Raw genomic sequence first — 15,371 nt, forward strand, 5'->3', positions numbered from 1 at the left:
TCCAAGAGTGGCGTGCCACAGACGGCTAAGTTGAGCTCCAAGAAGTGTGGTGATGGCTGGAAGAAGGCCTGTGTGCCTGGCAGCTTCTGATGCTTCATCAGAGTCAGACGAACAGGCACTCCTTTGACCAGTGGGGGCAGAACCGTGCTGGCCTCAACCACTGCACGGCAGGCCTGTGGAATGGTCTGTCCAGACAGCAAGTGTTCAGGGCCTTCTGAGCAAGGCTCAGAGGATGGTGTGGCTCGGGCCCAAAGGACTTGATTGCAAGTGTCCAGCTGGGCACCTAGTCGAACCAGCAGATCTTCTCCAATGAGTGCAGGTGGATCAAGCTGTGGTATGATGCTGAATGTATGTGTGAGCTGTCTTGCTCCAAGCTGGATAGTCAGAGAGCAGACCTCTGGCGCTTTCAGGAGCCTCTGCGGCCAAGTAGCTGACAAGAGCCGGTGGCTACGTGTCACGCTGACCAGCAGGGGGTCCTTCTGACGCAGGTGTTCAAACGTCTGCTGGCTGATGGCTGACTTTTCCAACCAAAGAGCAAGGCGAGCATCTGACATGTGGGTGCAGTTGATGGTGAGACCACCAACTATGTGTGGTGCATATGGCTGCAGGCTGACGTTCTTCAGCGAGCAGAGAAAAGATGAATGTGTGCAAGCGGAGTTCCAGGAGCGGTTTCGTGGGAGCCGTAGGGAGGGTCATGACCTTGGAACAAGGGTTTTGCTGCTCACTTATGCTGACTTCAAGAATGGAGGATGGTCGGTTGCTATCTGGGTTCCAGGGCTTAGGTGTGTCCACCTGGGCCCACAGTTGACCCTTCTGGCAGTCGATGAGGGGAGCTAGACGTTCAAGCAGGTCCTGACCAATGAGAAGTGGTTCAGTGTCTAGCTGGCAGACATAAAACGGGTAAACCAGAGTCATGTCTTGGAAGGTGATGTCCAGCCACGCCCGTTGAGTGATACACTCCCGGGTCTGGGTGTAGCTGGTGATTTTCAGGTCACAGGGTTCTACCTGGACTGGTTTCCCGAGCGATCACATGGTGTCAGACACGCGACGGAACAGTGTGGAGCACATCAGGGTGATTTCTGAGCCGGTATCCAGCAGAGCATCAACCTGTATGCATCCACCTATGTTGGTGCTACAGTACAAACGGCGAGCATGATCATGGTTTGTTAAGTCACCAAGGAACTTCAGAAATTTAGTATCAGGTTTCTATGGGGGTAGATTTCAGGAGACTCCTGTGATCTACCCGTAGTGTTCCCCCAGCTGATCAGGTAGGTCCTGGCCACGCTAGGGGGTTGAGCCACGCCTAGTCATGCGGACGTTGAGTCTGGGTCTGGCTTCTTAGAAGAAGACTTTGGTGCAGGGGTCTCATCTGCAGATCTCAGCTGTTCCTTCTGTTTAGCTAGGAACTGCTGAAACATCTCCTGGAGGTCGGCTTTGGTCAAGTACTCACCTGCGGACTCGCGTTCAGGACCTACCTGTGGGCGGCGCTCCTTAAACCTTCCACTGTTCCGACCTGCCTGCCGTTGGTTTTGGTTGGGCCACTTCCTGTCTGATTGTCCAGACCTAGGCGGCCAATCAGCACCCCCCTTCCCCTGTTGAGGAGATTGGGACTGCTTTTGCGGTTTAGCAGGTCTAGGTTTAGCAGATTTTGGCTTAGTGGGTGGAGCTTCTGTGCCTTCGAGCTCCAAACGCGGCTCGGTGTCGGGAGCTAGGTGCATGACGCGGTGATGTGCGTCAGGCTTTTGGGGCTTTCCGCCGGCTTCCCAAGCCTGTTGAGCGTATCTCCTAATCCCCTGCATTGTTAGGTTTGTCATCCGACAATACATTGAGACTTCGGAGCGAACACACTCGTGCAGGTTGTGAATGAACAGGGAACTGAAGGCAGGGTCTTCCTCGAGCCCAGGGCCGTTTCGACCTTGGAAATAAGCACTTTTGAGTCGGCGATAATACTCTCTGGGGGGTTCGTTCCTCCCGTGTTTGATGGAGAAGGCCCCCATTGTAGCAGACGCAGAGTCTGCATACGTGGCGTATGCATCTCTCAACGCTCGGCAGAGCGAGGAGTACCGATCTCGAATGTCAGGTGGTAGAGTTTCCATGAAACCGTGCACCGTTCTAGATGTGGTTTTCCAAATAAGCTTGAGCTTTTCCCTTGAAGAGGGTGCTGGAAGATCAAGCAGACAATGTTCTATCTCCCTGAGATAATCGTCGACGTTGGATTCATTGGTGTTAGGATCAAAGCGTTCTATGTCTTTAGCTAGCGATTCCATTTGACGTACACGGAGCCCTGACTCACGGTACGGCGCGTCATCCTCTGACTCTGACCCACGGTCTGTCTCAGAGGGCGCTGGATATCGCTGGTGTGCTCTGGGCTCCCAATGTTGACTCCTGGGGCCCAAATCGGGGTCCGGCATGCTGTGGCGGGCTGCTGGCACGTCACGTGGGTGTCTTGGGAGGTCATCCTCCCAGGGCACGTCTGCGTAGTGCAGCCTGCGTCTTTCAACTGGGGCTTCTGCGTAATACACTTTGTCCAGGTACGGACTGGCGTATGATGCTTTGTCCTGCAGCTGTTTATCAGCATGCCGAGTACCGGAGTAGCTAGGATGGGTGGATGGTTGAGGTGCAGGTTGGGGTGCATAACCCCAGCCGGCACCTTGCACCCTTCGTGGACTGGGGGAGCGGTCTAAATAGAGGTGCCGCTCAGCTGGTCGACTTCCCACTGATTGAGAAGGCCGTGAAGATGAGGGTGGTGGTCCAACCTGGGGTTCGAGGGCGAACTGCCCTCGGCCCCTAGGTGGTCCTGAATGCCCTATATTGTGTGTAGGGAACGGGGCCGAAGGTTGGGACACATAAGCTTCATCTCTCCCCTGCGGCGTGCGTCCGTCCAGAGAGTCCAAAACCACATACTGTATATTATCGTACGGAGATGTATCAGGAGGAGGCCTACCTTTACGGCGGGACGATTGTCCCTCGCTTCCTCGGGTGGAGGAAACCAATTGCTCTTTGGCGATCGTCCTGGGTGGACCCTGGTTGGCTTTGTCGGCTTGCTTTCGTACTGGTGTAGGAGAGCACTCTGGCTCAGCCTCAGAGTCACGGTGTTCCCCCCCTTCCCACTGTCTGTTGTCATCAGCAGAAGGGGGCGGGGTCTTCTCCCCATCTTCCCCAGAATCGGTGCTGGTGTCGTCATCCTCTGTCAGCCTTCCATTTCGCTGTTTTTCAGCTAGCATACTCTGGAGGTTCATGATCTCTCGATCATGTTGGAGTCCTCTCTGATAGAGGATCAGGGCTAACTTAGCTAAGTGAATCTGGATTGGTTTTGTACCATCCAGGTTTTCTATTTGATCAATTACAGCTTCTAGCTCGTCGCTACGCTGTTCTTCAGTGAAATCCCTAGAAGGGTAGTCGGGTTCTCGAGCAACCGCGACCAGTTTGGACAAAAATTGTCCAGAAAGTAGGCCAGGTTCACATTTGTGGGCCGCAGCGCCACCTGGTTGCTGGGAGTTGGTCAGTTCACTACTCTGTCCCTCCATTTTAACAACCGAACCAAAAATAGCCTAGTAGAGCTTCTGCAGATGGCTCAAAGCTGCACCTTTTGGCAGCAACTGCTAGCTTTGTAGCAGAAAAACACTAAATTAACCTTTGTGCGCACAGGTTTTAGCGTTTTAAGATTGCACGGAATGCCGTGACTAACGCCTAAAATACTATTCCTTTCAGTATTTTAGCAAAGCTGGTGCGTTGCCGTATCAACGTCTTACGACACTTGCAGTGTTAAATGTGCTAGTAATTCCTTTCAGAATATTAGCAAACAGGGTGTTATCAGTCTTTGAGTGAAGGTTTCAGTTAGTTATAATAGCCACTGTGAGTTAAAGTCGCTAAATTAGCAGTTAATTTTAGCCTAAAATTGTTATTCAGAATTTATTACAGGCTGCACCTTTAATGAGGAACTGAATTTTAACCTAAAAGGTTAACCAGAATTAATTTACACGTTGCACCTTTAAAGAAGCACCGAGTTACTGGTGAGAGTTCGATGCAGCTTCCTGCTCAGCGAAATCAGCACCACTCTGTTGCTGGTTCAAGGCTGAACAACGGATTATTTTTAATCCAAACTAAAGATTTATTTGTTTGTGCCGGATAGAAATCTCTGTGTATCTGCCTCACACGGGGCACCAATTAATGTTGGGGTTATTAGGAGCGAGTAATTAGTAATTAATTAATTACTTTTGGATTCTTCAATAAATTCTGTAAATATGGGAATATTTACTGATTTATTAATTAATTAAGATATTCTTAGACATCTCCGGGGAACCACCCCGTTCTACCGGGGAAAAATTGAATCCAAAACTCTTATCAGTCTTTCTTGAAGTTCGTAGAATCCTTGGAGCAGAGACTTCTCTTCGACACAACAAAGCTACTGGACACAAAAATCTGAATTTTATAACATTTAGTTAAACAATGTGTCAAATGAATAAACAATGAAATAAATGAATAATAACCATGTGATATAATAAAAGGAGTGGTGTGTGTGTGGTGTGTGTGAGTGTGTGTGTGTGTGTGTGTGTGTGTGTGTGTGTGTGTGTGTGTGTGTGTGTGTGTGTGTGTGTGTGTGTGTGTGAGATGAATGGATCTTTGTTTCCCCAGAGTAGGTGGGGGGAGTGAGCTGTGAGTGTGTGTGGGGCTCTTCCCCTCCCCTCGCATTCCACAGGAGACCTGGATGTGTAAAGTTTTCAACTTTCCCGAACACTTAGTGGCTTAGAATCACAGTAAAACTTAACTCAAACACTTCAAAAGTTAACAAACAACAAAAGGTCACTTGTAAATTATTTAATCTAAAAGGAGTCGGCAGCCTGGCCAGAGCTGACGACTAAAGATATTAACGATGATCAATAAGCAGTTTATTCTTTCAAAATGACCCGACGGACGTGTTTGGGAACGAAAAGAGAAACTCGTCTGGTAATTTGAAGCAATAGCGCGGTTTTATTGCTTATTCTGGACTATAGAGGAAACGGAAGAAGAAGGAGAGAGAGAAAGAGATGAGTTTCTGATCACCAGAAGAGCGAGGCGTCCCTCCCTCTTTGATTTGACGGTTCTCCGTGTTTCTCCGCAGTTTGGCGTCGTCCGTCGGTTTGAAGCTTTCTCCGTTGTTTACCTCCACGAGTGTTTCTCCACGGGCTGGACAGAGACAGCAAGGTTTCTTTCTGTGCTGAGTTATAACTTACAGCGTGCTTGATGGAGTTGCTGCTTTCCTCCGCAGTTCTGTGTCCTCAAACATCAGCTGGAGGGGAGCAGAAACGAGCAGATCTGATGGGCTTGCAGTTTAGTTTCCAGCAGTTCCGTGGGCTCAACTTGGGCACTTAGAGCTTCCGCGTGCTCAAGGGAGTCGGAGCGTTCGACAAGCGTGTCCTTCCCGCTAGGTATCCTGGGCAAAAGAACGGAGTTTTCTTTGTTCCGTTCATGATTTATAGTCTTTGAAGTCGCGGGAAAGCTGTCCAAGCTCCCGCCTCCCGCAGAACGTGTTTCTGGTATTAGGCGGTGACGTCATCCCAATGTTTCCGTGTGCAAAGCATCATGGGAAATGAAGTTTCTTGGCGCTGATGTGATTATTTGCTTTTCAGAGCAATTTAAGCACAGTCATTTTGGAGAAAATCACTGCATAGTAATTTCCTCATGAGGCCAGACCCTCAACAACTAAAAGAACTCCTGATTCCCAGTATAAAAAGACCAATATACTGATAGCTCATAGTTTATGACCCAAGGGCTATAGACCTTTGTTTAACTCATTTAAGTCTTACCAGTACAGACCCAAATACCAATATCTTGCAAATACTGACAGCAAGAATTATACAGTGGCATTTATAACAAATAAATGCAGATAAATTGATGTTCACAAAATGTTGCATAACATTTATTGAGTCGTGTCTAGGTGCTGTAGGAGAGTGCACTAGCACCGTGTCCTCAGAGAGATTAGTTATTATTTATCAGCGTGAGGAACTTATTTCTACCTTATTTATAAACTATTTATTTACAAGTCCATCAGTTAATGTAATAATTGTCCCACCCACAGCTGCACCCCCCACCCCCTAACCCGGTCTCACAGCGATCAGGGGCAAGCTGCACGTGTGTTTAGCGCGCCGCACATGCACATTTAGCCATTTTTAGCGGCTCAGGAGTCCACAGGTACGGTGTGTGTGTCACTCACTCTGGTTACTCCAACAAGGAGCCGGCTCTGAGAGCTGTTTCTTTAGCGACCGACACATCACTACATCATTCCCTTTCCTAATGTCCTGTTGAACGGTCCGGAGCGCAGGTGGAGTGTTTAGCTAACCTGCAGGAAATGTCAACGACAGTTATCCAGAAAGTAGCTAAGGGTTACCAGAGATGTTTTTGAGGTGTTCGCTAGGTACTTTTAAGATTTAAAAAGTCAAGAAGGGGGTCTTAAAAGCTGCTAGAAATAGCGTCAAAGTGCGCTCCTCTACAGTTGGCAACACTGTGGAGGAGCGCTTCATTTGCAACTCAGGGCAGCGCAAGTGGGAGGAGCAAATAATCGGCTTGTTTTGTTTTTATAATCGTTCAAAACTCAGATCGTAATCGTGATTAAAATTTGATTAATTGAGCAGCCCTATTTGATAGCTAGTCAAACATCAGCCAGAATATTCTTCATATCTCAGATACCACATGTTTTCCTAAGGCACTTAATTAGACTCTTAACCCTCTCAGGCTCAAAATAACTTTTGATAAAAGGACGAACAACTAAGTCCTTCAGGGGAACTTCTGAGTTAATAAATGCTCATGAAATACGGATGTGGAGTAATAGGTAGGTTTTAACGTTGCTAATCTGCAACGCCTGCCTCCAGAGGGTTAATAACATAGAAGATCATGTTTCATCAGAGTTGGTTATTGTCTCAGTTGATTTTACCTTGAATAATCATTTATCTGCAGTTATCCTGAGTGATTATTAGTTGTAGTAATATAGTAATACATTGAAAATTTGAAACCACATTTTTGCTTCTGTGTGTTGGTTCCCTAAAATACCCAAATTACCTCTTTCCAGAGTCAGTTGGATATTGAAGGTTGAATAAAATTAATGATTCGTAATTTTATGGAACATTATACCTTGTTGGATACCTTTCATATTTATTGACAGTTTATTGTGGCCACTTACAAAACGTTAGAGTAGACAGGACATTCCAAGCAGGCAATTATCTGGTTACACTGGCACTGCAGCATTTGTTTACTAGTTGGATGCACATGCATTAATCATAGATGGGTTCATTCATTCAGCACATGCGTGCTGATGATCATCGCTTTTGTACATAGATTAAAACACAGCCAGTGTTAAACAGAAAACATTGAGTAGGAAGTTTACAACTGGGTGAGGAAAAGGCTAATTTGTTTTCCAATGTTTCTGTAAATTAAATACTGGACAGAATTTCCCATAAACAGTGTAAACAACAGGTCAAACATCAAGGCAATATTGAGCAGCAAGACGCATCATGGTTAAAAAACACCATCAGTGTATCTGCCAGACAGAGGTTTCAACATGTTAAAGCCCTTTTCACAGAAGCACAAAGGCTATCGTTTGCACAAAGGTCAAAGGTCAAAAGCTTTAGATTAGAAACTGTTCAGCTCTGAAATTGAACTAGAGTTGAATGTGTTCTTCATAAATCTGGCTTGAAGCAGTTCATATTGGTGAACTGTAGCCAAAGACAACAAAACAACAATCCTCCACTATGTACAAGTCCAAATGACTCAACCAAAGTCAAAAACACAAGTGCATAAAAATGGCAACAGATGCTGTGGACCGGTGAGTCAAATCTTTAAATGTTTAGCTGCATTAGTGGGTTTTTGTTCACTTGGGCATGGAGACAACAAAGCCGTAATTTACGCAGTAAACCAAATAAGTCAAAGGTGTGAAAGGTGTGCTGCCTAAAAGGTTTAGGAGTCTAAAAAATAATTGATTCAACATTCATAAACATGAAACTATCAATTCAAGTTTAACTCAGCATTGATTTTATTTCCTGAAAGGTCTGACTTTCATTAACCTTTACTGTCCATGAAAGAAAACCATCTCTTACTGTTGTATAGTTTAGCAATTTCTAACAAAACAGAAAAAAAGAGACGTGCATTTTAAATGATTTATTAAAAGGTCCGACCCAATACTCAGCAGCAAAGACTATGTGTCTTATCTGGTTGTACAAACTGGAAAAATGAAAAGCCTCTAAGATATGGAACTGATTAGGATCATTAAATGCCAAACTACTAATTAATTCGTTCTGAGCAACACTTCACTTTGGAATGGGAGGAACACTTCTGAGTTAGAAAAGGCTAAATCATTGTTGTGTTGAACGCATTAACAATTGTTTAAAATAAGAATAGATTGAGTCTCAAAGCTTTAAGATGCCAAGAGTATTTAGATATAAAATTAAGTAAAATAAACATAAATACAATACAACAATGAACTGTAAAAAACTGTAAATGATGCAGGATATAGGCTGTGTAAATATCTGTGCACATATTATATGTGTACACACACACACACACACACACACACATATATATATATATATATATATATATATATATATATATATATATGTATATATATATACATACATACTCTGAAAAGTCTACTCCCTCACAAACACTGACCAACGGGAGTGCACCCGTCTAGCTCACAAAACAAGGCTAAACACTGTTTTGCAATTATTATGCTCATGTTATGTTGTCTTTTCAAATATTTATAATTTAAAGACACTTGTCATTGAGAGGTTGCCAACTCTGCATCAACAGTAAAGGCATAAGCATGCTCTGTGATCGGTAGCTCATATTGCTTGGAGCTCTACGGGACAAGGGGGTGGGCTTAGAAAAAAAAAGACATATTTCCTACATTATATCACAGTACATGATATATCTTTTATGGATTTCTGAAAAATCATGCATGTTTCCTGAAAATAAAGAACTCCGGACAGCAACTTTAATGCTAAATAGTGTGACAATAAGTAAACCCCTTTGAACAAACTTTGTATCCGGATACAGGGGTGGACTAGGACCAAAATTCGGCCCTGGCATTTTTACGAACCGTCGGCCCTCGGAGTGGGGATGGGGGTGCGTCGAATATGAGAGCGGGTGGGGTGGGAGTGGGAGGGTTGTGTTGGCCCAAGCTGGGCAAGCGGCCCACCAGGACAGTGCCAGAAAGCCAGATAGGCCAGTCCGCCCATGTCCGTATAGAAAGTTCATATTTTCGTAACCCTATTTAAGACGATAAAACAATATCCTGTCTGATTACACGTTCTGCTTGATGTTTTTTCATCCATCTGACAAACATGTTTTTTCTTGGTAGTACACTCTGATAGCTCACATGTAAAGTCAAAATTAAAAATGCTGCCATGGGGAGTCTGATCAATGAATGCTTCAATTATTGCAGAAAATATTGACTTAAATCTTCCTACCAGAGGATGTATTCATCTCATCTGAAGCACTGAATCTTTAGGTGGTGTGGTAGAAGCTTTGTGTGACAGAATCAAGGCCTGATCAGCCTCAGTGTTGCATTACTACTGAAATCCATCACATTAAATTAAGATCAGAAACAGATGGGACATGACTTCAAACTGAGAGATCAACCAGACCTGGCTGTCAGTACCACCGCGGCCCAGGTCCGTTCCAGATAAGAGTGGGATGTAATGCAAGCAATGAAACAAGACATTTGTTGAGCAAAACATCAAGAGACTACCAGCAGGACAGGTTTCCCATTGTATCAAGCAAGGGAATCAGGACCATGGCATTTATGGCCCCTAAAGAATCAGAATCAGAATGGTTTTGTTGTCATATATGTGAGCAGGTTCACAACTTTAGGACATAGCTGGTGCAAGAACAAGAAATAAGCACAATAATATAATCGTATAGAGCAACAGTAATTAGAAAAATGACTAATATGTACAAGACATAATAATCAGAACACAAGGTCAAGTGAATGAAGTGAACAGTCCTAGGAATTGTATTCATGAGCTCAACTACAGAGGAGAGAAAACTGTTCTTGTGGCAAGAGGTTCTGGTCCAAATGGATCAGAGCATCCTGCCAGATGGAAGCAAGTCGAAGAGACTGTCATGAGGAACCGCTTGGAGTTTGGTAGTGGGTCTTTACCAGGCCCTCTAGTTCCCCCAGGAGATTTTCTTAACCTCCTTGTGACCTGAATGTGCTCTGGTCATTTCCAACCCACATTGTCGTCCTGGTTGAGTTGACCATCCCATGGTGTTTGGAATGGAAGCTGCCCTTGAGGAAAAAGGACCGGCACAAAAACCTGGCAGGAGAATGCTCACAAGCAGGGTGGAAAGCTTTCATCTTCCCAGTGGAGGTTGGCAGGAGAGGCTACCCAGCCTCTGTGCAATGCATCATTTGAACTTTGTCAGAGGCAAAGTTACTTGAGGAAAGCCATAAAAGACCTGTCTGAGGAGGCAGAGTAGGGTAGTTTAATGCTCAGAAAGAGGAGTAAGATGTGGGAGAATCAGAGATCCTAGAACCAGCTGCATGAGGAAGTAAGGAGACATTCCTCCCGCTCCCCCATCCCTGAGGTGTTCAAGTATTCTGTTTATCTGTGATTATGGCTCCTGGCTTATGACCTTGCAGCAGCCAGAAATTATAACAACAAAGATGTATTCCTTCCCGTGCTACAAAATCCACACTGCTTTTTAGAAAGCAAATTTGATGCTGTATGAAATCAGTTCTCTCATCTTTTTGCTAAAAGGTGTTGTTGTTTTCTGTGCTGCGTCTAGTGTCCATATTCATGGTAGAGTTCTATGTGTCTGTGACTTAATGGAAGCAAACTGTACAGCTCTATCTTCAGTCTCTTCACCTCTGTGTCCTCTTGTAACAGAATGAATATTACTGTAGGTTAGACTTTCTCTGGAAGAACAAGTTCAAGAAGGAATGTGAAGAGATAGAAACCATGGAGAACCTCAACCGGGTTTTACTGGAGAACGTTCTCCCTGCCCATGTTGCAGAACACTTCTTGGCTCGCAACTGGAAGAACGAGGTAGGCACTGGTTATGCTGATGGTACAGCATGTCAGTTGTGTGTAAAGCCATACAAATGTACAATATATGACACAACTGATGTGGTAAATGAAAATGATGTACCTGTGCATATCTGTCACCAAAAATAAGGTTGTAAATTGTAGGAAACTGACATTTTTGATGGAAAGGGCACTTGGAGTTGGGCTAGGGGAAAAAAAGTCTCATTACCTGATATGAGGGGACAGTTTAGGAAAATCTGTCAGGCTTCAGTCTATTTATATTACATGAATACTTTTCACAGTGTCAACTGTGCAACATTTTAGATCCATAAGTGGCTTTGGATAATGAGGTATCCTGGATGTCAGATATGTTGAAGTGGGAAAAAGTCAGCAGTTCGACTGTCTATTCTTAAACAGCATCCGAGTTTTATCTTCTTGTCGATGTTGGAGAAGATTTAATGTCATCTGCGTTTGTTTTGGTGGTTTTATTTTTTTCTGAAGAGCACCATCATGCATTTAAACTTTAAACTTAGAAAGATCTTCGGTTGACCAGATCTGACCTTCTATATTATAAAATAAATCTGTGCTTTATTAGCGTGACCACACATCTTCCAGCATCATCTGGAACCATTCAGACTAATTTCTGTATGTTTTCTTCTGCTGCCTTCCTGCAGGATCTGTACCATCAATCCTACGACGTAGTGTGTGTCATGTTTGCCTCCATCCCAGACTTTAAAGAGTTCTATACTGAATCTGATGTCAACAAGGAGGGATTAGAGTGCCTCAGGCTTCTCAACGAAATCATTGCTGACTTTGATGAGGTGAATGAACAGCAGCATTGCAACTGTCAACTGTGCCTTTAGTAACGATAAACACAAACTGATACGTTTCTAGAAGATTTTTTAACAGGATGTGAGTGAAGAAACTGTCCTATTTAAGCTACAATCCATATCCTATCCACATGACTAACCTTATAAAAGATTTGCACTCTAATGATGTTTGATTTTGTTTGAGCTGTTGTGTGCATCATGTCTGTATCTTGATCTGTAGCTGCTTTCCAAACCCAAGTTCAGTGGTGTGGAGAAAATTAAAACAATTGGTAGCACATATATGGCTGCTACCGGGCTTAATACATCATCTGGGACCGAGTATGCAGCCCAGGTGGGTTCACTTGTTTTTTTTTGTTTTGTTTTTTTTGCATTATTTAATGCATCTTTTCCTATCATAAATATGATTAAATCCAGAAGGCATTAAGATACTTGTGTTTCCCTGCAGGAACATGACAGGCAGTACATGCACATAGGAACCATGGTGGAGTTTGCATTTGCTCTGGTGGGAAAGCTGGATGTTATCAACAAACATTCTTTCAACGACTTCAAACTCAGAGTTGGTGAGTTCCACCGATAAACCACCAGAAGTCCAAACTGAGTGTGAACACATGGTTCATTTGTTCCTGGCAGTATATATATACATATATATATATATATATATATATATATATATATATATATATATATATATATATATATATATATATATATATATATATATATAATGTTACCAACTTGATGCACCTCTATATCTATATATACCAACTAGGGCTGCACGATATTAGGAAAACGTGCGATGTTCGATAACAGTGCTTAATATTGCAATATCGATATTACTCACGATAAATGAACAAATACTAAAGTATGCAGTGTTGATGTCTGGCGTGTGACGTCTGCTCTGGGTTCAAAGCAAACAAAAACTAATGCATGAATTCCATTACAGCATAACATTTTTATTGCAGAAATATGCAGCTGCACCTGCTACTGTATTAGCAGCAAAACAACAAACTGCATGCATGCAGTTTCTCAGTGACTTTAAAACATCACCTCCACCATAAAACTTTTTCTGATGCTCCAAATAAGGAAAAAAATCCCTTACCAGGGTTTTTTGAATAAATAAATATTCAGAAAATAAGTTTAAATGTTAAATAATGGTTAACATCACTTAAATGCAACAGCAAAGTATCTCATTGCTACTGAACATTTTCTCCACTTATGTGGTTATGATATAAGGCTGTTGCTGCTATTGGGAAGTGAACTGTGCTGGGCCAAACTAGGAGAATATTAAGATTTTCTGAGGGAAAGAGAAAAACAATTGTCTACCTTTCAGAAGAGGAGCTGGCAAAAAAACTACATGGAAAATATGTGAAAACGTTTGTTTTTAACCCCAAATTGAACAAGTTTACCTAGATCTTAAAAAGCAGCTCAGATGATGAAACTGCAACTATGATTCTGATAACAAGCTAACAAATTGAACTAGCTCCTCCAAGATAACCGGCTAGCAGAGCTTCTGACTGACAGTTTATGTGCAGCAGCAAATCAACTATCCTGATTAACAAGGTTATAAAAGCTCATAAATGAAAAATCACTTTGATGTGTGGGGGAACTTTTACAGGCCCTCTTTAGCAGGGTGGGACTGGGAGGAGAGTGCTGTAGCCTTTTAGCTGGAAGCTAACCGGAGCCTGGGGCTAACGTCACCACCCGGTGCAACACTAGCGACATGAAGGTGGGTTGGTTCACCGGCACGTGTTGGAGTCAGCCCGGTTATTATCAGCTGCTTAACGACACCGAGCGGACTCGCGTTCACGTTTGAAAGCAGCGCTGATTCCAGAAACCTCAGCACAAAGTGCGTTCCTTAATCTGAGCCAGCATGACGAACAAGGGAAGTGAGCGACAGCGGAAAGCGGGGGTGGAGCGGAGATAGTGGAATTTTGGGGTAAGGGTCTACGTAGGGGGCGGGCGTATTACGTGAACGGACCCATCTGATTGGCCGCATATCAGAAAGGCTAAATTTGATTGGTCAAATAATACTTCCGCGTAAAAAACAGAGCTGGTTTACAAAAAGTTGATGTATGACACAGATGGAAATGTTTGAACCAAACATTTATCGCCATTTTTGACGTGCTTTGCGATGGGCCTATCGCACGTCCTGTTATCGCGATGACGATAATTTTTCGATATATTGTGCAGCCCTAATACCAACACTCATGTATGTTATGTGTGTGTGTGTGTGTGTGTGTGTGTGTGTGTGTGTGTGTGTGTGTGTGTGTGTGTGTGTGTGTGTGTGTGAGTGAGTGAGTGAGTGAGAGAGAGTGACCCAGTGTTTTCTGAATATGTTTAGACTGATCTGAATGTTTTCTGATTACCTGGTTTTCTTTTGTCAGGCATTAATCACGGTCCAGTGATAGCTGGAGTAATCGGCGCTCAGAAACCTCAGTATGACATCTGGGGTAACACAGTAAATGTAGCCAGCAGAATGGAAAGCACTGGAGTGCTGGGGAAAATACAGGTGGGTGAAGTAAATGAGTTTGTTTTTGGTATTTTACCTAATTCAATAAGGTTTCCCATAACCATGGCATTAAAAAAGCAACACTGTCGTAATTATATTTATTATAATTAAAAGGGTCTGCAGCTAGTTGCTTCTTATTGAATGCTCTTGATCAACTGATTAAGTGTATTTTTAGAAGAGCTAATGTTGCTGCCCATCAGGCTAAGCAGATTTATAAGGTCATTTTCATTTTATTCTAGTGAGAGATTATTCACAGCAGGAAAGAAAAAAATGGTATCTAATCTTTTCAGAGGTGGGCATCCCATTAAGTTCTGTTAATGTTAAATTTTACCAATGTACAGACAAAAATATGTTTTGAACATGTTCTTCATAGGAAAATATGTGATCCCATGTGAAGAACATGTTTACACATGCCTACTGTAACACATGTGGTTCACGGTATTCCAAGAGGTTCACATGTGAATGTCCACTCTATTATCATGAAAATGTTCAAAATTCACATGAAAAACTGTGTTTAGAATGATAATCAAGAGAAAAATGAAGCAATATAATAATAGAATGGTAAATGGCCTGTATTTGTATAGTGCCTTCTTAGGGTTCTACAACCCCCCAAAGCGCTTCACAACACAGTCATTCACACATTCACACGGATGAGCTACGACATAGCCACAGCTGCCCTCGGGTGCACTGACAGAGGCAAGGCCTGCCAAACACTGAAACCACTGGTTCCTCCGGCAGGCAAGGCGGGTTAAGTGTCTTGCCTAAAGACACACCAGCAGCATTCTCTGGTTGGAGCCGGGATTGAACCCGCAACCTTCCGATTACTGGCCAACCCATTCGACCTCCTGAGCTACAGCTGTGACAGTTTATAAAGCTTCAAACATGACAGAAATATGTTTAATATTGACAATAACATGAACTAAAGCCTTGAATGTTTGATGTGTTCAAAGGTCTGTAAGCAGCTCCTTGGGGTTTGAGCGTGACATCTCTCCAATACGTTAGGTCATTTTAAACAGCCGCACAGTCATG

At 43.4% G+C, this 15,371-nt stretch overlaps 1 protein-coding gene across 4 annotated transcripts in view; it reads left to right on the plus strand.

Annotated features, from left to right (window-relative positions):
* Positions 1 to 15,371, plus strand: part of adcy2a (adenylate cyclase 2a) — a 90,499-nt gene that overhangs the window by 72,444 nt on the left and 2,684 nt on the right. For all 4 annotated transcript variants that reach the window (XM_015949128.3, XM_015949129.3, XM_015949130.3 and 1 more), the window contains 5 exons: positions 10,866 to 11,024; positions 11,678 to 11,824; positions 12,054 to 12,164; positions 12,279 to 12,393; positions 14,218 to 14,342. In XM_015949128.3, coding sequence (XP_015804614.2) covers positions 10,866 to 11,024; positions 11,678 to 11,824; positions 12,054 to 12,164; positions 12,279 to 12,393; positions 14,218 to 14,342 — 657 coding nt within the window. The remainder of the gene's footprint in view (positions 1 to 10,865; positions 11,025 to 11,677; positions 11,825 to 12,053; positions 12,165 to 12,278; positions 12,394 to 14,217; positions 14,343 to 15,371) is intronic.

Source organism: Nothobranchius furzeri, chromosome 5, assembly GCF_043380555.1.
Source record: "Nothobranchius furzeri strain GRZ-AD chromosome 5, NfurGRZ-RIMD1, whole genome shotgun sequence".
NCBI lineage: Eukaryota > Metazoa > Chordata > Actinopteri > Cyprinodontiformes > Nothobranchiidae > Nothobranchius > Nothobranchius furzeri.